General features: G+C 42.8%; 1 protein-coding gene across 10 annotated transcripts in view; it reads right to left on the bottom strand.

Moving 5' to 3' along the window:
* Positions 1-11133, bottom strand: part of LOC135553069 (RNA-binding protein Musashi homolog 2-like) — a 373612-nt gene extending 362479 nt beyond the window's left edge. For all 10 annotated transcript variants that reach the window (XR_010457548.1, XR_010457549.1, XM_064985151.1 and 7 more), the window contains exons 1-4: positions 10941-11133; positions 10587-10627; positions 10195-10276; positions 6518-6602 (exon numbers count right to left, since the gene is read on the bottom strand). Coding sequence is in view for 8 of the 10 variants with exons in the window: in XM_064985151.1 (XP_064841223.1) it covers positions 6518-6602; positions 10195-10276; positions 10587-10627; positions 10941-11005 (273 nt within the window). In the remaining 2 variants the exon portion in view is untranslated. The remainder of the gene's footprint in view (positions 1-6517; positions 6603-10194; positions 10277-10586; positions 10628-10940) is intronic.
* Positions 11134-23476: the final 12343 nt, after the last annotated feature.

The raw sequence follows: 23476 nt of genomic DNA, 5'->3' as shown, positions 1-23476 counted from the left end.
CTGCGCATTTGGTATGTAACTGAGAGTCTCCTCATTGAAAACATCCGAAGCTCTTCAAAGGTAAATGATTTTATTTATTTGGTTATCTGGTTTTTGTGAAAATGTTGCGTGCTAAATGCTACTCAAAATGCTAAGCTAGCTTTGCATACTCTTACACAAATTAGTCAATTTCTATGGTTCAAAAACATATTTTGAAAATCTGAGATGAGTGTTGTTAAGAAAAGGCTAAGCTTGAGAGCAGACGCATTATTTTCATTTTATTTGCGATTTTCAGAAATCGTTAACGTTGCGTTATGCTAATGAGCCTGAGGCTTTAGTCACGATCCCGGATCCGGGATGGGGAGTTTCAACAGGTTAAGGACAACAATGTCAAGGTATTGGAGTGGCCATCACAAAGCCCTGACCTCAATCCTATAGAACATTTGTGGGCAGAACTGAAAAAGCATGTGCGAGCAAGGAGGTCTACAAACCTGACTCATTTACACCAGCTCTGTCAGGAGGAATGGGCCAAAATTCACCCAATTTATTGTGGGAAGCTTGTGGAAGACTACCCGAAATGTTTGACCCAAGTTAAACAATTTAAAGGCAATGTTACCAAATACTAATGGAGTGTATGTAAACTTCTGACCCACTGGGAATGTGATGAAAGAAATAAAAGCTGAAATAAATCACTCTCTTAAGTATTATTCTGACATTTCACATTCTTAAAATAAAGTGGTGATCCTAACTGACCCGAGACAGGGTATTTTTACTAGAATTAAATGTCAGGAATTATGAAAAACTGAGTTTAAATGCAGTTGGCTAAGGTGTATGTAAACTGCATCTGCTATAAACTTCATTGCGTGAACGCTAGTTAGCATTGGCTCGCACAAATACCTCTAACTTCCTTCATACTAGCACAGAAACTGTGTCCAAAATCCCAAAGTATCGCTTTAATCGCTTCAAAGCCACTTAATGTTTCCCTCCTGGAAAACATGATTTTCATTTCAAATCAAATAACACTGACTGGAGTCATCTACTCTTTTAGCTCACATTATGGATTCACAAAACATGGTTATTACGAGACCACATCGCTGCATGCTTTTACGCAGAACAGCTAGATATAATTTCCTGATTCCATCCAAGGGGTTATTATGGCAGCCAATATGAATTTGAACATTTGGGTTCGGATTTAATACAATCAGGCCTGAAAACAAAAAAAGGCATTGTATTATTCATCATTGCATCAGTTTACTGCAAAACAGTCATTTATGTTTTCACTATTTATTACAGAATTTGCTCTATGTGCTGACCTGCAGATATGTGAATTGTCAAAAAGTAGCTCAAACTAAATGTGAGATATCAAGTCAGGTGTTAAAACCAACCACAAGACTTCCTCAAGAACAACTTGTGCAAATCAAACATTCATTTGAACATTACATTTTCCCCTCACTTCTAAAATTGAAATCATGCACAAGAACACATCCCGTTAAAATGGGACAGTCAATGCATTAAAACAGCCAGGACATTCAAGACACATTTGCCATTTGTCACAGTAAGGTTGAATATAGCCCCAACATTCAATTGTCCTGTGAACAAAGGATTTCTCCTTTCACATTTTCATCTTTAAGGCCACATAGCTAAAAGGGGGAAAAGACCATCAGTGGAATATTGTGGATAAAGTAGGATGAGAGCTTGTCAATTGGAAAAAAAAGAATAGAAGGAACGGAGGGGAAATATAACAGAGAGAGCTGTCGGTGTGTGACGGACAAAAATACTAGACACTGGTAGAAAGTGACTGTTTGAATTCAGCTGACTGAATGCATTAGCGGAGTGGGATGTGATTTAGCCAGAAAAGTGTTTAGTCTACAAGAGATTGCTTTTACAAATGACATCAGCAGAAATCCTATTGTCGACAGACACTGAGTATTATTCAACCCCAAGCCTTCATTTCCATGTTGTCAAGGATTACATAAAACATGATGCATGTCAAGTATACGCAGTGTGTGTATGCAGTACATGCCTCAGCGTATGTAATAGAGGAAAATACATGTGCCGCAATGGAAAACCACAGGTATCTCCAATTGAAATAATGCTACAACTCTGATCGTATACCTGTGAAGTAACTCTGTACTAAAACTAGTAACAACTTAGAATGTTGTACAATTAATGAGGGTTTAAGGGCATTTTGTAATCACAGACTATTCTAATAGGGAATCATGTACATTGAATGTTAGAGGAAAAATATAACGGCTGTATCCTGATGAAAGGAAGAAAAGAACAACAGCAGCTGCATTGAATTCCCCATGCTGACAAACCAAACCATGTTGCTGTCTGGATTTCAATTTCCCAGTCTAGCCTCACCTGGCAGTGTTAGAGCCAATTTATGCTTCATCCGAAAGAGTGGTCAGAGGCACCGTATGGATGATGTGACGCAATTGAAGAGCTTCCGGAGGCATGCAGAGGCCAAATTGAGCTCTGTACCTCATCGTTGTGCGCCTCGCTCCGCATTGACATGATTGGTTGACAGTGAGTGAGAGCGGGAGGCTCTGTATAAACACAAGCTCACTTCCTTGAAAACTTCCTCCACAACAGCTCTGCACTTCTCCGCAAAGTACAAAAAGTATGAGTGCCCTGACTTCTGCAGAGGCCATATCACCGTAAATCCTGCATGGCCAATGCAGACGGCGGACTGACCAGGCAGAACCTTTTAAAGGCCAGTGTGTTTTATATACATTGAACCAAAATAAGCACAACATGAAACAATTTCAAAGATTTTACTGAGTTAGTTCATATAATAAAATCAGTCAATCCAAATTCATTAGGCCCTAATCTATAGATTTCACGAGTAGGAATAATATAATAATATCAATATATAATAATAATAATATGCATGTTGGTCACAAAAAAAGGTAGGGTGTTGATCAGAAAACCAGTCAGTATCTGGTGTGACCAACATTTGCCTCATGCAGCACGACACATCTCCTTCACAGAGTTGATCAAGCTGTTGATTGTGACCTGTGGAATGTTGTCCCACTCCTCTTCAATGACTGTGCGAAGTTGCTGGATATAGGCGTGATCTGGTACACGCTGTCGTACTTGTCATTCCAGAGCATCCCAAACATGCTCAATGGTGGACATGGCTGGTGAATATACAGGCTATGGATGAACTGGGACATTTTCAGCATCCAGGAATTGTGTACAGATCCTTGCGACATGGGGTCATGCATTATCATGGTGAAACATGAGATGCTGGCGGCGGATGAATGGCACGATAATGGGCCTCGGGATCTCGTGTTCGTTGTCTGTAGCTTATGCCTGCCCATACCATAACCCCACCATGGGGCACTCTGTTCACAATGTTGACATGAGCAAACCGCTCGACCACAGGACGCCATACAAGCTGTCTGCCATCTGCCCAGTACAGTTGAAACTGGGATTCATCCATGAAGAGCACACTTCTCCAGCGTGCCATCGAAGGTGAGCATTTGCCCACTGAAATCAGTTACGATGCCGAACTGCAATCAGGTCAAGACCTTGGTGAGGACGACGAGCACACAGATGAGCTTCCCTGAGAAGGTTTCTGACAGTATTTGAAGAAATTCTTCCGTTATGCAAACCCACAGTTTCATCAGCTGTCCGGGTGGCTGGTCTCGGGCGATCCCTCAAGTGAAGAAGCCAGATGTGGAAGTCCTGGGCTGGCATGGTTATACGTGGCCTGCGGTTCTGAGGCCGATTGGACTGCCAAATGCTCTAAAACGACAGAGGCGGCTTACGGTAGAGAAATGAACATTCAGTCTGCATGCTAATTGCACACTCCCTCAAAACTTGAGACATCTGTGGTATTTTGTTGTGTGAGAAAACTACACATTTGAGTGGCCTTTTATTTTCCCCAGCACAAGGTGCACCTGTGTAATAATCATGCTGTTTAATCAGCTTCTTGATATGCCACACCTGTCAGGTGGATGGATTATCTTGGCAAAGGAGGAATTCTAACTAACAGGGATGTAAACAAAATGCAGAAATAAGCTTTTTGTGCATACGGAACATTTCTGGGATCTTTTATTTCAGCTCATGAAAAATGGAACCAACACTTTACATGTTGAATTTATATTTTTGTTCAGTATACATTTCCATATGATGAAGTGCCTTTTTAGTGTAAGAGCTTTTTGTAATGTCCACCTGAAATTTCAGGCCGTTTTGGTGGTATGGAGTTTTGACATCACCAGGTGATAAATTAGTTAATAGACCAATAAGAAAGTGTTCCAAACCGCTCTGCCAATAACAGCAAATGTGTATTTTCCCCTCCCCACTTAGACCACTCCCAGACAGTCCTAGCAAAATTCTTGCTTGAGAAATTGCTCTTTGCTTTGCTTTGAAGCATTTATTATTTTTTTTATTAATTGGAGAAAAAAAATCCCATTAAGGTACTTTGTTACCCAGAAATGATTTGATAGAGATAAAAATGGCTGCATTGGACCTTTAAGGTGAGATGTGACTCCCCTCTATTTCACACTGCACCAGCACTTTAATGTAGAACACCTCCCAAGGCACAGAGAGGGGAGTCGGCAGCTCAATGTTGACTCTATTACATTATACCACACAAGCAGTAGATCCTCTAAAGATTCTACTCTAGGTCCCTTAATGCATGGATGTCATCAGCTGTTTTCTAATAATCCTATGTAGATGCAAGTCCAGAAAGGAGGAGGGGAGAAAAGGCATCAAAAACACTTAGGTACACATCGAGAGTTAAAGAGAGGGAGAGTGTCTACACTGCTTCCTTTGCTGGGCTAAAACTGCATGTCCTCAAATACAGATTTCCCCTATATTTTGTGTTTGTTTGCAAGACTAACATTTGCCCCTTATCAACAAGGTTTTGTTAGAGGTGTACTAATTCATCTCAACATTACATTCAAACCTGCAGTCATAATGATCCCTGTATTATTACAAATTCATTAGGCTACAAAATAAATTGCATATAGATTAACAAAGAAATGCGCATTTAAATTAATATCAGTGTAATTTTTTCCTGAGGTGAGGTGTGGGAAGCTACAGGCATTTCCTTCTGTTTTATAAACCTAGAGCTTCTGGCAATATCAGAGCAGTTCTCATGAGTCCTTGAAGACAATCTCGGCTGCTTGTATTCACTCCACCGCTCCTAAACTACGAGCCCATTGAGCACCGGCTCACACAGCTGAGTTAGAGCATACACTGCAGCATCTACATACAGAACATGACAATGTGACTTTACTGAGCTTTCAATTAATTCTTTTGGTCCCACATTACAATACATATTTACATGGTAGTTACATTGGCAGTTGCTGTGTAACTACATCTTATTCCTTAACCTACAACTTATGTAATGTTTGTGTCATGCACAATTTCAAAGACAAAGCACTAGAATAAAAAAAAATTATCAAACTATCCAATATGGAAAATCAAACACTAAACGCAGAGGGCGAATCATCACAACACCATTTTTTTGAAGTCATGGCATTCCTCTGACCAGCTGTCACCCTCAGAGGAACATGAAACCTGTAATTCAGTTTAATTATAATCTATCCAATTTCATAGGAAGCTGGTGGGAGGAGCTATAGGAGGACGTGCTCATTGTAATAGCTTGAATGAAATAAAAAGAACGAGTCAAACATGTGGTTTCCATATGTTTAATATTGTTATTTATTCAATTCCAGCCATTACAATGAGCCCGTCCTCATTTACCTCCTCCCACCAAACTCATTTGATCCATCCATACATTCAGAAACTAAATATACTGTAACAATAAATTAAACAATAGCGGTATGTTTTTATGGCATTCACTGGGGATAACAGTCTTGGGTTTGTGATTTAAAATGGGTCATGTGCGAATGTGTGCACTTTAGCAGACTTGCAGTGAGAGAGGAAGTTTATGCAGACGGAAGGTGTGTGGATAATATGCAGACATCTGAGATGAAGACATGGGTAAATGGGTGGATACTGAGGCCAATAACAGTCTATTGGGAATTGGGAGGATGAAAAATGAAAGTTTAAATCAAGATGTGATTTTAAAAAACAATATTTATTTAAACTGCATTTTGTAAAAAAGAAAAGCCAATAATACATAGATATGGTGCGTGAAAAACAAAGCCAAATATGTACAACAATGTTAAGCCTACTAAAATCTATAAAGACAGCTGGGAATGTATTTTCACAAAAAACAAATACAGAATAACAATCACTTTATATAAAATGCAGATTCAACAATAAACATGTTCCCCCATCTCAAAACACTCAGATGTTCCTGGAGAGAAAGTGTTGCAGGTGCCATTGGTACTCAAATTACTTTATGTAACATGGCACTCAATACTCAATGGTAAAGATAGGGTTAGCAGAAGGTCTTGTAATTTGAAGGAGGGTGGCTACTTATTGGCATCAAGTGCATGAGGCTGTGAGAGTGAAAAATCAATAACTCAATAGGACATAGTCAATCATGCCAGACAGGTGGGTCACAAAACCACAAACACTTCATTTAAAACGTGACAGAAGAGAGGAGACATACCGTTTTGGAGTCTAATTCATGGTGTTGCTGAGCTAAGACGTTATCTACACTGGCAGCATCTACGTAAGTAACGAATCCGAAGCCCCTGTGGAAAAAAACAAGAAACATTGTAAGCAGCGAGTCAGTCAGTGGGGGCAGGAGAGTGGTCAAACAGCCCATCAGTCAGTCAGTGGGGGCAGGAGAGTGGTCAAACAGCCCATCAGTCAGTCAGTGGGGGCAGGAGAGTGGTCAAACAGCCCATCAGTCAGTGGGGGCAGGAGAGTGGTCAAACAGCCCATCAGTCAGTCAGTGGGGGCAGGAGAGTGGTCAAACAGCCCATCAGTCAGTCAGTGGGGGCAGGAGAGTGGTCAAACAGCCCATCAGTCAGTCAGTGGGGGCAGGAGAGTGGTCAAACAGCCCATCAGTCAGTCAGTGGGGGCAGGAGAGTGGTCAAACAGCCCATCAGTCAGTCAGTGGGGGCAGGAGAGTGGTCAAACAGCCCATCAGTCAGTCAGTGGGGGCAGGAGAGTGGTCAAACAGCCCATCAGTCAGTCAGTGGGGGCAGGAGAGTGGTCAAACAGCCCATCAGTCAGTCAGTGGGGGCAGGAGAGTGGTCAAACAGTCCATCAGTCAGTCAGTGGGGGCAGGAGAGTGGTCAAACAGCCCATCAGTCAGTCAGTGGGGGCAGGAGAGTGGTCAAACAGCCCATCAGTCAGTGGGGGCAGGAGAGTGGTCAAACAGCCCATCAGTCAGTCAGTGGGGGCAGGAGAGTGGTCAAACAGCCCATCAGTCAGTGGGGACAGGAGAGTGGTCAAACAGTCCATCAGTCAGTCAGTGGGGGCAGGAGAGTGGTCAAACAGCCCATCAGTCAGTCAGTGGGGGCAGGAGAGTGGTCAAACAGCCCATCAGTCAGTCAGTGGGGGCAGGAGAGTGGTCAAACAGCCCATCAGTCAGTGGGGACAGGAGAGTGGTCAAACAGTCCATCAGTCAGTCAGTGGGGGCAGGAGAGTGGTCAAACAGCCCATCAGTCAGTCAGTGGGGGCAGGAGAGTGGTCAAACAGCCCATCAGTCAGTCAGTGGGGGCAGGAGAGTGGTCAAACAGCCCATCAGTCAGTGGGGGCAGGAGAGTGGTCAAACAGCCCATCAGTCAGTGGGGGCAGGAGAGTGGTCAAACAGCCCATCAGTCAGTCAGTGGGGGCAGGAGAGTGGTCAAACAGCCCATCAGTCAGTCAGTGGGGACAGGAGAGTGGTCAAACAGCCCATCAGTCAGTCAGTGGGGGCAGGAGAGTGGTCAAACAGCCCATCAGTCAGTGGGGGCAGGAGAGTGGTCAAACAGTCCATCAGTCAGTCAGTGGGGGCAGGAGAGTGGTCAAACAGCCCATCAGTCAGTCAGTGGGGGCAGGAGAGTGGTCAAACAGCCCATCAGTCAGTCAGTGGGGGCAGGAGAGTGGTCAAACAGCCCATCAGTCAGTCAGTGGGGGCAGGAGAGTGGTCAAACAGCCCATCAGTCAGTCAGTGGGGGCAGGAGAGTGGTCAAACAGCCCATCAGTCAGTGGGGGCAGGAGAGTGGTCAAACAGCCCATCAGTCAGTCAGTGGGGGCAGGAGAGTGGTCAAACAGCCCATCAGTCAGTCAGTGGGGACAGGAGAGTGGTCAAACAGCCCATCAGTCAGTCAGTGGGGACAGGAGAGTGGTCAAACAGCCCATCAGTCAGTGGGGGCAGGAGAGTGGTCAAACAGCCCATCAGTCAGTCAGTGGGGGCAGGAGAGTGGTCAAACAGCCCATCAGTCAGTGGGGGCAGGAGAGTGGTCAAACAGCCCATCAGTCAGTGGGGGCAGGAGAGTGGTCAAACAGCCCATCAGTCAGTGGGGGCAGGAGAGTGGTCAAACAGCCCATCAGTCAGTCAGTGGGGGCAGGAGAGTGGTCAAACAGCCCATCAGTCAGTCAGTGGGGGCAGGAGAGTGGTCAAACAGTCCATCAGTCAGTCAGTGGGGGCAGGAGAGTGGTCAAACAGCCCATCAGTCAGTGGGGGCAGGAGAGTGGTCAAACAGCCCATCAGTCAGTCAGTGGGGGCAGGAGAGTGGTCAAACAGCCCATCAGTCAGTCAGTGGGGGCAGGAGAGTGGTCAAACAGTCCATCAGTCAGTCAGTGGGGGCAGGAGAGTGGTCAAACAGCCCATCAGTCAGTGGGGACAGGAGAGTGGTCAAACAGCCCATCAGTCAGTGGGGGCAGGAGAGTGGTCAAACAGCCCATCAGTCAGTGGGGGCAGGAGAGTGGTCAAACAGCCCATCAGTCAGTGGGGGCAGGAGAGTGGTCAAACAGCCCATCAGTCAGTGGGGACAGGAGAGTGGTCAAACAGCCCATCAGTCAGTGGGGGCAGGAGAGTGGTCAAACAGCCCATCAGTCAGTCAGTGGGGGCAGGAGAGTGGTCAAACAGCCCATCAGTCAGTGGGGACAGGAGAGTGGTCAAACAGCCCATCAGTCAGTGGGGACAGGAGAGTGGTCAAACAGCCCATCAGTCAGTCAGTGGGGGCAGGAGAGTGGTCAAACAGCCCATCAGTCAGTCAGTGGGGACAGGAGAGTGGTCAAACAGCCCATCAGTCAGTCAGTGGGGGCAGGAGAGTGGTCAAACAGCCCATCAGTCAGTGGGGGCAGGAGAGTGGTCAAACAGCCCATCAGTCAGTGGGGGCAGGAGAGTGGTCAAACAGCCCATCAGTCAGTGGGGGCAGGAGAGTGGTCAAACAGCCCATCAGTCAGTGGGGGCAGGAGAGTGGTCAAACAGCCCATCAGTCAGTCAGTGGGGACAGGAGAGTGGTCAAACAGCCCATCAGTCAGTGGGGACAGGAGAGTGGTCAAACAGCCCATCAGTCAGTCAGTGGGGACAGGAGAGTGGTCAAACAGCCCATCAGTCAGTGGGGACAGGAGAGTGGTCAAACAGCCCATCAGTCAGTGGGGGCAGGAGAGTGGTCAAACAGCCCATCAGTCAGTGGGGACAGGAGAGTGGTCAAACAGCCCATCAGTCAGTGGGGACAGGAGAGTGGTCAAACAGCCCATCAGTCAGTGGGGACAGGAGAGTGGTCAAACAGCCCATCAGTCAGTGGGGACAGGAGAGTGGTCAAACAGCCCATCAGTCAGTAAAGTGTAACTACAGCCATTACATGGAAACAAATAATAAAGCCAAATGACAGGCTACATTGTAAATCAAATCAAATTGTATTGGTCACATGCACATATTTAGCAGAATGCTGGTGTAGCGAAATGCTTGTAGACTAACAAATATATAATGCAGCCATATGTTACATTGTAACAAATATTTACCATTAGCTATTATGGAGTATGGTAGGCAACTTGATATCAAAAGAGTTTACATTTAAGAAATAATTTAATCTGATATGACAGGGGAAATGCCATTTACTTTTATTGCTGCACAAGGAATCATGTGAATGAACAGTGTAGTCTAATTATTTCCTATATTTCAGGAATATTCAAACATCATCCAGTATTCTATCTGAAGTGTCCGGTCAATGTCAAAATGCGTTACCTTCTGAATGGGCTGATTCAATCGCTTGTAAAGGCGCAACAAAAATAAATGGCTGATTGCTTGCTAACTGACGTTGTGTTATAAGGACACTGCAAAACCACGTACGTTAACAATCAAGACAAATACAAACACAGTGGGAAAATATACTTGCTAATTACCTGGAGCGTTTTGTCGTTGGATCTCTCATCACCATACATTCTCTGATTTCCCCGAATTTGGTAAAATAGTCTCTAAGGCTGTCTGCGCAAAGAAAAACAAAACAGAAGGTTACTGGACGTTTTCATTCGTCTGTCAAATATAGAATAGTCTATGTACGAGCTTTAAAATGCCTCTAGCTATACACATAGGGGTCGAATAGAGGACTTCAAATGATTGGAAATAAAAATAACCTTGCGCGCACTAAGGTACACGCGCGCTATGAGGTACACACACACCATATCCCCCCAACACACACACACAACACAGACGTTGCAACCAGCACCGGCAGCCTCAGCTACCACAGAACACAACCCGACAATGCCACACTGTAATCCGCAAATTATTTTCTTACCTGGCGAAGTTTGCCAGCTGAGGCCACCGATAAACATTTTACTGTAAGGGGAAAACATAGCAGAAGTGAGTCCAGATGTCAGATCGGCCATTTTGACATGTAGCTAACTACTTGCTATAGCGACCAAAAGCGAGCAAAACGTTGGCAGAGCAGCAGCAAGAGCGCTGTAGTTATCAAACACAGCGAGTTTTAGCTATAGAAAAAGGGGGCAGGCCCGTTTGTTAATATAATCAAACAAAGGTGTAGTTGACTGCACCCGGAAAGCAACATCAATGTCAGTGCTTTGATAAGCCTTGCACTATTGATACAATGTAGCTATAACGATAAAAGTGACAATGCTATTTGCAGTCTTACCCCGGGTCATGTTGAGAATCATTAGGGTTTCCTCCAGATGTGGCTTGGCTCCCGTCTCCCTCCATAGCTAACCCAACTATAGCCAGTAACTAACGAAGACGCACAAGGCTACACCGAAGCCCGCTAAAGAAAATATCACTGAGCTGGGAATGCAAGCGTCACACGTGGAATCAGCTCAGCCTGTCTCCCTCCCCTCCCCCCTTCACCCACATGGGGCGTGGTAAGGGATCGTCACCTAACCAATTCAGTTGACGTCATTAAACATTCCCCGCCCATATACAGCTGTACTGTAGCTCACCATTGTGCAGATTTGTTGTGTGTGTGTGTGTGTGTGTGTGTGTGTGTGTGTGTGTGTGTGTGTGTGTGTGTGTGTGTGTGTGTGTGTGTGTGTGTGTGTGTGTGTGTGTGTGTGTGTTAACAACATTTTCTATCCATTTACACAGACTGTAAGTGACCTTGCCTGATAAAGGCTATTTCCTAGATTGCCATGATACTGGAATATATTTCAGATGGCTATCTGTGATATCTGTGAATTTGACATAAAGACGCCAAATCAGTTCTCTGCAGTTGGAAGGGCAGCTTGACAAATCTCACTTTATTTACTAGCTGCTATGCATCCTCACAAGTTCACTAGTAGTCTACTGCTTCATTTTGACAGAGGGGATATGTGATACATTTACACAAGTGTTTAAAGCAATAAATATTTAAGTGTAATAAATATAATTGGGCTGGTTATGTACTCTACCTATCCATCTAGGGCATGTTAGGTAACATCTCAACAATTAAAAACATGGAATATTATATTGTGACATTTACCTATTACAGGAAAAAAACTGCATGTCTAAAACATAGATGGATAATGTATAACCATGGAAACACTGGAACCAGGATTGTGAAAGTGAGAGCTCAATTAAGGCTGGGTGCTCATGCTACAGTGATTGCTGTTTATTTCATCAAGCCCTCTGAGCGAGATAGAGGAAAAGAGAAAGAAAGAAGAGGTAGAGAGCGAGAAAGACAGAGAGAGAGTAGGGTGGAAGAAGAGAATCTAAAGAGAAAAGCCCAGGGCCCATTGACAGGTCATCACTCTTTCTTTTCCCCACTTCTTTATTTGTGTTTCCCCCTTAAAGTAGAACTTTCAAACCACATAAAGTAAAGGCTGCACACATCAAGCCAAAGACTTGGCAAAGCCGACTTCAATCTGACTGATTGACTGGCATGTGGAGGCTTGCGGTTTCACCTCACTGGCTAGCTAGCATTTAGGAGCTGTCTTACTGTTGGCTAACTACACAGAGAGAGACACCACTGGGCCCCTTCCTCCCCTTGCAGTTGGTTTATTTTCACTCAGAAATTCAATGTGAGAGGACAACAAAATGCCTATGCTGCTACCAAAATCATAGTTCACTTCACTCAATCATTTAGATGACAATGTACTGTTGTTCTGTATTCATTGCAGATGATTGACATTAAGGGATGAATGAATTGTTGATGGATAGATTCCAGTTGGCAAGACAGAAAAACTCAATATTTCCTCAGGAGCCTGGACAATTGTTGTTGTTGTTGACATTTCCTCTTTATCATCTAATGACTGCTTACTCAGTTGCACCAGTTGGAGTTACATGTTTGCATCTTCATCCGAGGCTGCTCACAGACAGACAAGGTTGGTGTCAGTATTGAAGCTACATGCTAAATTCCAGGTCCATGGTTTCATTATCATAATGGAGCAGACAGTGCTCATTGTAAAAATGATCTTCAAATTTCACAAAAAAAAGTACTTTAATTAAGTTTATAATAACTTTTAAATTAAGCTTAGATCGCTGTAATTCAAATTAATTATATAATTAACAGTAACAAGCACAATACTTAATTACTATCAATAGTTATTATTAGGGTGCTAGGGCATCATCCAAGTACTAAACATCATAAAATTAAGTGCTGCCCAAATACCTATTTGATAAACCTTCAACACAATTATATGGCTACATGTGGGTAAAAAAAATGATTTCCTCTCCTCAAATCATGTTCTCTCCTCACCTCCAGCTGATGTTTATGCAACATAATCATCATCCTAAGAATACTTCTAGAACCACATGAGGGACAGAGGTGGGAAGAGGACACAACACAATGGAGACAGAGCCCAGGGGTCCAGGCCTCAGAGTCCAGACTCAACAGCTCTGTTTTAATTTCCCCCCTGTAATCATGGACTGATTCAGACTTGGCTGCCAGGGAGATCAAGTAAGTGGACTCTGACTGGCCACTCAGGGAAATTGTTGTTAAATCTAATCAGGTCATTAAAAAAGAGAGAGTCAGAACGGTATAGCTCTACTGTGTGTTTCTCACTGTATAGAAATGTCTCCAGCCATCAACAACCTGTGATTTGATATCTTTAAAAGGCCTTCTCATTTTCACACATGTTCAGTTTATTATAGAAGGAGTCCACAGTCACCACCACAACAAGACGCCGTACATTACTTCCATTTATGAGAAAAGACATTGTTTATCTTGATATCAATCATCTGGGATATAAACTATACTTTTCTTATCCTCCAAGTGTAATGTTATTAAATATGAAATTAATTTGAAATTCTTTGGTTAAAAGCTTACAACGTACAACCTGCTGTCTAGGAACCTAATCTGGAGCTGTACACAGCTGTGGTGAGCAAATAATATCCAGCTCCTCAATCAATGAGTCAACAGGATTTTAAGAGCTACACACACAGATGTGTGCATTGATTACCTCAGATACAGAGATGACAGGTTCACTGGTGGTTAGGCTTTAACACTAGTGGAACACAATGAAATAAAGCAACAGGCCTGGCAGACTGGCGTTAGTTGGAGCCTCCTGGAGCCCCAGGGATCTCTGACAAATTGGAGCTGCTATTAGAATGTATTGTGAAGAGGCAATTTTCACAGATCACACCAAGTAACGGAGATAAGAAGATCCCCAAGACTTTCTCTTCTTGGGAAGATGAGTGGAGGAGAGGAGACTGTAGCGTTATCAAAAACCAAAGATAATAGGAAATGACAAACTGTGACTTCATTAACCAACTGGGGACTTGGAGGAGTCACAACACATGTTGCGGTGGCCCCTGAATCTGTTCAAACCAACTGTAGACTACATATTCAACTGCTGTCATTAAAATCACCATGCATACATTGAGATATTAGCGCCACACTCTTCTCAAAAGACAGTGATCAGGAAATAAAAATAAACAGCCGTTACTCTGATTACTGTGTGGTAACCACAATGTTACTAATAACCATTATATAGTACCTGATAATAAGTGACAAATAATATAATTTGACTGGTTCAACATATGGTCATTACATGCTAATTAGTAATGTAGTAGTTACATGTAATGAGCAACATGTAGCCTAGTCCTAACTAGGCTACATTATACTAGGTAAGCAACACAACATTTGAGATGACCAGGCAGTTCCTTCTATGTGGGAGAATGAGCAGCATAGCATGCTGTTGTCTGTCACTCTGTTGTCCTGCTCCAGATCTATAGTATATCATAACAGAAGTCAACTCCTGATCATTGCAATGGTTTGTGATTGTCATGCTAGTGTGACAGACATATATTGGAATGAGAGTGAAGCCTACTAACCAGAGAAATAAACACTTTTATAGATACCATTTTTACCTGACATTACGGCCAAACTGACATATTACTGTCCAAATAGTAACATATTGCTGACCAAACTGATATATTACTGTCCAAATAGTAACATATTGCTGACCAAACTGATATATTATTGTCCAAATAGTAACATATTGCTGACCAAACTGATATATTACTGTCCAAATAGTAACATATTGCTGACCAAACTGACATGGCCGACATACTGTTTACCAGATTAGTGTGCTGTAGTGGTTTATGGTTTTGTACTCAGTTAACACCAAGAGAGACAAGACATGTCAGAACAGAATTCCTCATGTGAACAGGTCCCAACTGTCATTTCCTTCCATCCTGTTTTAATGCAGACTGATCATTTCACATGGGCTTATTGCATGGCAAACATCCTGTTTTAATGCAGACTGATCATTTCACATGGGCTTATTGCATGGCAAACATCCTGTGTTAATGCAGACTGATCATTTCAGGTGGGCTTATTGCATGGCAAACATCCTGTTTTAATGCAGACTGATCATTTCAGGTGGGCTTATTGCATGGCAAACATCCTGTGTTAATGCAGACTGATCATTTCACATGGGCTTATTGCATGGCAAACATCCTGTGTTAATGCAGACTGATCATTTCAGGTGGGCTTATTGCATGGCAAACATCCTGTTTTAATGCAGACTGATCATTTCACATGGGCTTATTGCATGGCAAACATCCTGTGTTAATGCAGACTGATCATTTCAGGTGGGCTTATTGCATGGCAAACATCCTGTTTTAATGCAGACTGATCATTTCACATGGGCTTATTGCATGGCAAACATCCTGTTTTAATGCAGACTGATCATTTCACGTGGGCTTATTGCATGGCAAACATCCTGTGTTAATGCAGACTGATCATTTCAGGTGGGCTTATTGCATGGCAAACATCCTGTTTTAATACAGACTGATCATTTCACGTGGGCTTATTGCATGGCAAACATCCTGTTTTAATGCAGACTGATCATTTCACGTGGGCTTATTGCATGGCAAACATCCTGTTTTAATGCAGACTGATCATTTCATTTTGCCATGGGCTTATTGCATGGCAAACATCCTGTTTTAATGCAGACTGATCATTTCACATGGGCTTTTTGCATGGCAAACATCCTGTTTTAATGCAGACTGATAATTTCACCTGGGTTTATTGCATGGCAAACATCCTGTTTTAATGCAGACTGATCATTTCACATGGGCTTATTGCATGGCAAACATCCTGTTTTAATGCAGACTGATCATTTCACATGGGCTTATTGCATGGCAAACATCCTGTTTTTAATGCAGACTGATCATTTCACATGGGCTTATTTCATGGCAAACATCCTGTTTTAATGCAGACTGATCATTTCACATGGGCTTATTTCATGGCAAACATCCTGTTTTAATGCAGACTGATCATTTCACATGGGCTTATTTCATGACAAACATCCTGTTTTGTTTTTATCCGTTTTCATTTGATGTTGAAAGATTTCTACAAGTGGACAAAACCCCTGTTTTTATTTGTTACTAATTAAAACATTTAATTTGTTAATGAAAAAAGCCCTCCATGCACAGAGCAGTATCATATTACGTGCCTTTGTCGACTGGTCGCTTGATGTTTTGTTTTTGTTACAGTGTGATGTGTCAGCGTTGTCGGATGCATGTTGTTGCCAAAGGCTTTAGTGCAATGACAGCCACACACAGCCACACACAGTCACACACAGTCACACACAGCCACACACAGTCACACACAGCCACACACAGCCACACACAGTCACACACAGTCACACACACATAGAGTTCAATTAAAATGCATCCTGTTTAAAAAAATTATAATTACCAGGCACATCGAGCCTTAAAACAAAAGCTGTGAGCTTTCATTCGAATGAACATTCATCAAAAAGCTATGGGTCTGAGCATCAAAGACACAGCTTCTCTCACCAGCTGGTGGAGAGAGAGACTCCTGCATGAGTCTATCCACACTACTTTGTAACTCTCTCCAATACACATCAGTAGATCAAATGGTCTCAAAACCAGGTGCTGAGCACACACTCATACCTGAACTACAAAACCAGGTGCTGAGCACACACTCATACCTGAACTACAAAACCAGGTGCTGAGCACACACTCATACCTGAACTACAAAACCAGGTGCTGGGCACACTCTCATACCTGAACTACAAAACCAGGTGCTGGGCACACTCTCATACCTGAACTACAAAACCAGGTGCTGAGCACACTCTCATACCTGAACTACAAAACCAGGTGCTGAGCACACACTCATACCTGAACTACAAAACCAGGTGCTGAGCACACACTCATACCTGAACTACAAAACCAGGTGCTGAGCACACACTCATACCTGAACTACAAAACCAGGTGCTGAGCACACTCTCATACCTGAACTACAAAACCAGGTGCTGAGCATACACTCATACCTGAACTACAAAACCAGGTGCTGAGCACACACTCATACCTGAACTACAAAACCAGGTGCTGAGCATACACTCATACCTGAACTACAAAACCAGGTGCTGAGCACACACTCATACCTGAACTACAAAACCAGGTGCTGAGCACACACTCATACCTGAACTACAAAAACACAAATATTTTCATACTGTATATGCTCTTTGTGGTTACCTGATGTTAACTATCATCTTAATATACATTTATTCACTCAGTTATTGTGTATCAATTATTTATTTTCCTGTATCTGTCCTTCTAGATTGTATAGTAGACTAAGTGCCGCTTGTTCCATCCTGTTGACTGACATCTTCTCTAGGCTTTGCTTTGCTACTCTGTTGTTAAGCTGTCTTCATGGGTGACTTGTCAGTCCCAGTAGACCTTTCACAGTGACAGGTCCCACTTATGGAAAGACGGTAGCTGCATCTCAATGAGAACTGCCACCTTGGGTAGCCTGGCACAAAGCACCCTGGCCTTAACCCACGGTAAAGATGCCTAAAGGGCATTCATTCAGGGTTTAAGGTTAAATAACAACTAGGTTTAAGAGGAACAGTTGGCAAAACTTTGGCTTTTTTTTATGGTCAACATTAATTAGCTTTTAATATTCCATTGCATTCAGCCGGTGTGGTCTAAAATACTGTAACATTTTTTTTATATATCTATGGTGCTACATTGACCATACAGTATATGGGCTGTCTGTGTGGATCCAAAATACCAAACTCATTCCCTCGCCGAGACTACTGAGGTAGCTGAGTTGGGTTCAATTCCATTTCAATTCCAGTCAGTTTAATTGGACACTGAATTTCACCATATGATTATAACATACCTGAATTTAGTGGACATGTGCAGCACTGTCTTGAGGGGGGGGGGGTCTGGGACTTCAATAGATCTGGACGCTCACCATGTTCCTAAACAGCAACAGGTCTTTACATAGCCATATAGGGGCTTTCAGGAGACCACCATCTACAGAGGATCTTCTGACTTCTTACACCATCTTGTGGCCATTTCATGTGTCTCACCCGAGGCCTCTGTTGTCAATGGAAGATCAAGCTAACAAGATCCTGCTATCAATTGACAACACTCGCAACGCCAGAAGCAGAATGAAGAAGATATGTGTTTCTACACACTAATCTATCAGGCTTTCCTCTAGGCCTTTATCTGAGACAGATATCACATATCAGGGGATAGATAGATATTGGGCCCACAATAAATTAATTAGTAACTAAAACGATGACAATAACATTATTACAGAATTCCAAGAAAGAGCCACCGCCACAAACTGGTGTTGTCTACTGACCCATTCTGTCCAAGTCCCTCTGCTCTCCTCATTCTGCTTGTAACCAAAACGTAATTATTTTAGGTGTCAGTCACCCAGCTTCTCATTAATTCTGCACCACTCTTCTTGCCCAGCCCCTGTGCAGAGAATCACTTATTCTGCTTGGTTGGAGTACTGTACCTAACCAGGCAGCAGTGCACCACCTCACTGCTCCTCTGTAATAGAAGGAGAACAGTTCCCTGGCAGCCAGAGTCAAAGGGAAGAACACTTTCTGTAATTCATGAATCTTTACAGAGAGGCCCCTTGCTTTCACATTGGCACCTCATAGAGAGGCAGAAAGGAGCTTGTTCAGAGTGCACTGACCTCTGAGATAGATACTACCTGGCTGGCACCTCCATTACACAGCACAGCACTGCACATCTACAAAAAAGGCATTATCTATTGCATGTGAAAGGCTAGTGTTAAATTGATGTGAATTTACACTGTATAGATATGGAAATAACCTCAGAATTACTGATTCTTATTCGTGGGTTAATTTCTCACACCGAGGTAGTGATAGAATATCATAGTTTTAATGACCCTATAGAAAAACTAACTCTTAGCAATAATTAATTCAAAACCTTGAATTTTGGAATGTGATCTATTGTGAACAATAAAAACCTTTCCTGTCCAAAATAGCCTACACATGGACAATCATGTTAGATATATCCTGTTTATCCTAAATTAAAGACCTTACTACTTACAAAATTAATGTATATAATTTCCTGCAAAATATCACTTTCAAATATAGCTGTGAGCAGCAATGATTGTTGTTGTATGTGTCGAACTGCTATGCTTTATCTTGGCCAGAACTTGTTCTCAACTAGCTAACCTGGTTAAATAAAGGTGAAATAAAATAAAAATAAAACATGAACAGGGTTCACAGGATGACAGAAAGGACACATGATCAGTTGGATAACAATGCAAGCAGTCTATCATGCAATCATGAGTCTAAATATAAAATCATATAGAGGCAAATAAATACAAAATCTGTAGTGATGCGAGCCTACCAGATGAGCTAAATTCCTTCTATGCTCTCTTCGAGGCAAACAACACTGAACCATGCACGAGAGCACCATCTGTTCCGGACGACTGTGTGATCTCGCTCTCCGTAGCCGATGTGAGTAAGACCTTTAAACAGGTTAGCATTCACAAGGCTGCGGAGCCAGACAGATTACCAGGACGCATACTCAGAGCATGCGCTGACCAGCTGGCAAACGTCTTGACTGATATTTTCAACCTCTACCTGACCCAGTCTATAATACCTACATGTTTCAAGAAGACCACCATAGTCCCCGTGCCCAAGAACGCCAAAGTAACCCATCTAAATGACTATCGCCCCATAGCACTCAAATCTGTAGCCATACTTTGAAAGGCTGGTCATGGCTCACATAGGCACCATAATCACAGACACCCTGGACCCACTCCAATTTGCACACCGCCCCAACAGGTCCACAATCTCTTTTGCATTCCACACTGCCCTTTCCCACCTGGACAATAGAAACACCTACGTGAGAATGCTTTTCATTAATTATAGCTCAGCATTTAACACCAGAGTGCCCTCCAAGCTCATCACTAAGTTCAAGACCCTGGGACTGAACACTTCCCTCTGCAACTGGATCTTGGACTTCCTGACGGGCCGCCCCCAGGTAGCAACCACACATCCAACCCTCAAAACAGGGGTCCCTCAAGGGTGCGTGCTTAGTGCCCTCCTGTACTCTATATTCACCCACAATTAAGTGGATGCGCACGACTCCAAGATCATCATACTACAGCTCGGCATTCAACACCATAGTACCCTCCAAGCTCGTCATCAAGCTCGAGACCCTGGGTCTCGACCCCGCCCTGTGCAACTGGGTACTGGACTTCCTGACGGGCCGCCCCCAGGTGGTGAGGGTAGGTAACAACATCTCCTCCCCGCTGATCCTCAACACTGGGGCCCCACAAGGGTGCGTTCTGAGCCCTCTCCTGTACTCCCTGTTCACCCACGACTGCGTGGCCACGCACGCCTCCAACTCAATCATCAAGTTTACGGACGACACAACAGTGGTAGGCTTGATTACCAACAACAACGAGACGGCCTACAGGGAGGAGGTGAGGGCCCTCGGAGTGTGGTGTCAGAAAAATAACCTCACACTCAACGTCAACAAAACTAAGGAGATGATTGTGGACTTCAGGAAACAGCAGAGGGATCACCCCCCTATCCACATCGATGGAACAGTAGTGGAGAGAGTAGCAAGTTTTAAGTTCCTCGGCATACACATCACAGACAAACTGAATTGGTCCACTCACACAGACAGCATCGTGAAGAAGGCGCAGCAGCGCCTCTTCAACCTCAGGAGGCTGAAGAAATTCGGCTTGTCACCAAAAGCACTCACAAACTTCTACAGAGGCACAATCGAGAGCATCCTGGCGGGCTGTATCACCACCTGGTACGGCAACTGCTCCGCCCTCAACCGCAAGGCTCTCCAGAGGGTAGTGAGGTCTGCACAACGCATCATCGGGGGCAAACTACCTGCCCTCCAGGACACCTACACCACCCGATGTTACAGGAAGGCCATAAAGATCATCAAGGACATCTACCACCCGAGCCACTGCCTGTTCACCCCGCTATCATCCAGAAGGCGAGGTCAGTACAGGTGCATCAAAGCTGGGACCGAGAGACTGAAAAACAGCTTCTATCTCAAGGCCATCAGACTGTTAAACAGCCACCACTAACATTGAGTGGCTGCTGCCTACACACTGACACTGACTCAACTCCAGCCACTTTAATAATGGGAATTGATGGGAAATGTTGTAAATATATCACTAGCCACTTTAAACAATGCTACCTTATATAATGTTACTTACCCTACATTATTCATCTCATATGCATACCTATATACTGTACTCTATATCATCGACTGCATCCTTATGTAATATGTATCACTAGCCACTTTAACTATGCCACTTTGTTTACATACTCATCTCACATGTATATACTGTACTCGATACCATCTACTGTATCTTGCCTATGCTGCTCTGTACCATCACTCACTCATATATCCTTATGTACATATTCTTTATCCCCTTACACTGTGTATAAGACAGTAGATTAGGAATTGTTAGTTAGATTACTTGTTGGTTATTACTGCATTGTCGGAACTAGAAGCACAAGCATTTCGCTACACTCGCATTAACATCTGCTAACCATGTGTATGTGACAAATAAAATTTGATTTGATCATTGAGTTTGCTTACGACACAAAGGTGGTTGGCCTGATCACTGACAATGACAAGACAGCCTATAAGGAGGTCAGTTACATGGCAGTGTCATGCCAGGACAACAATCTTTCCCTCAACATCAGCAAGACAAAGGAGATGATTGTGGACTACAGGAAATGGAGGGCCGAACACACCCCTATCCACATGCTGTAGTTTATATTTTTTCTCTCTGCATTGTTCGGAATGATCCGTAAGTAAGCATTTCACTGTTAGTCTACACTGTTTTTTTACGAAACATGTGGCAAATAAAACATTTATTTATGAGAAGATGATTTTGCGCATCAGCGTTAAATATGGAAAGAATGAGTTGCTAATAGTTTCCTTGTTTTAGATATCAATACCACACTCAGTGTGGTTCATCAGAGGGATATCTATGATAGTGATGACAAGTTTCATATTGATAGGCCACTGTGAAATGGATTTATAGTAGTTTAAATGGACACGTAAAGTCAAATTTGATTTTTCAATAACTCAGCCACCTTTTGACCAATCCCTTTGCTTTTCTCAACTAAGTTAAGGCATGTACCCAACGGGCCTACATTAGAGCATATGTGCTATAACTTCTGGTATAACGTGGCCATCTTCGAATGCATCAATGTTATTTTCTCAAACTCTTTAGGGACTATTGTGACGACTCCAAAAAACAAATTTGGAGGGAATTAGATTTTTATTCCATGAGAAGATATGATATTTTAAGCATTAACATTACATAGTCAAAAAGTTCATTGTTAATAGGTTCTTATTTGTTAATTAAGCTATCAATGCCAAACATAACATTGTTCATTATGGTAATATATTTGATAACCCTAAAATGTTTCAAGTTGATAGGCCAGTGTGAAATGGATTTACATGGAAATATAAATTGGATCTCTTAACCAATCCCTTAGCTCTTCTCAAACGAAGTTAAGAGATGTACCATCAGCCTACATAGAGGTGTTATTTGGACATATGGTTCATGTTTTTAAAAGATTTTCCAACATTTCTAAGATGGAGGAAAAACTATCCTGATGGACCTTATGGGTCCTTGAAGCAAATTTGTTTAGCATAAGGAAAGTTGCCAACATACAGGTAAGTCTCTAAGTCAAACGGGGTGGCAGATATGAGAGTTTAAGTGTGACTGTTTATAACAGTGTGTTACTCATGGCCTCTAGCATCACTGTTAAACCCCTAAAAACAAAATGCATGAGCAAAAAGTCAACATATGAGTAAAATCAAGCTAGTATGAACTTTGTCCTGCAATAAGAGTATCATCCAATGCAACCTCCAAAAGGAATAAGAGTGTTTTTGCAAACAGCAAAAACATAAAAAATTGTATTATAATTTGTCTACATATGTGAAATGGTGCATTTCTATGATCTGTGATTAAAAAGATATGGTCATTAAAAAAATGACTGACATCACAGTGTAGGATTAACTGTGATTTTCAAAACCTGCAACAGGTTTCTTGCCAGAGGGAGTGTATTTCTTGCTTCCCACAAATCTCATGGTGTTTGAAAATCACTGTTTTAACTTTTGATATCGGTTAGAACTTCTGAACATCATTTTTTCACATACTATTTTCACCCCATACTATTTTCACATACCTAAACAATGGTATTGTGCTAGAGACAATGAAAATGAAGTTGAAAGGTGGTGTAGTTGCCCTTGAACAATTTGCTATCAAATTGCAATAAAATGCATTTCATAAAACCCTTTTTATATCAGCAGTTGTCAAAGTGCTATATGCAATTCTGTGCATTTGAGAGTATTGATTCAACACTACTTTGACATAATGATTCAAATGTACAGCTGATCTTCACCTCCACCTAGAGGGAGAAATGTAAAACAATCATACATTTCATAACAGAACAG

Source organism: Oncorhynchus masou, chromosome 13 (assembly GCF_036934945.1).
Source record: "Oncorhynchus masou masou isolate Uvic2021 chromosome 13, UVic_Omas_1.1, whole genome shotgun sequence".
Lineage (NCBI taxonomy): Eukaryota > Metazoa > Chordata > Actinopteri > Salmoniformes > Salmonidae > Oncorhynchus > Oncorhynchus masou.
Note: the sequence above shows the minus strand (reverse complement) of the source record. Positions and strands in the feature narration are given on the sequence as shown.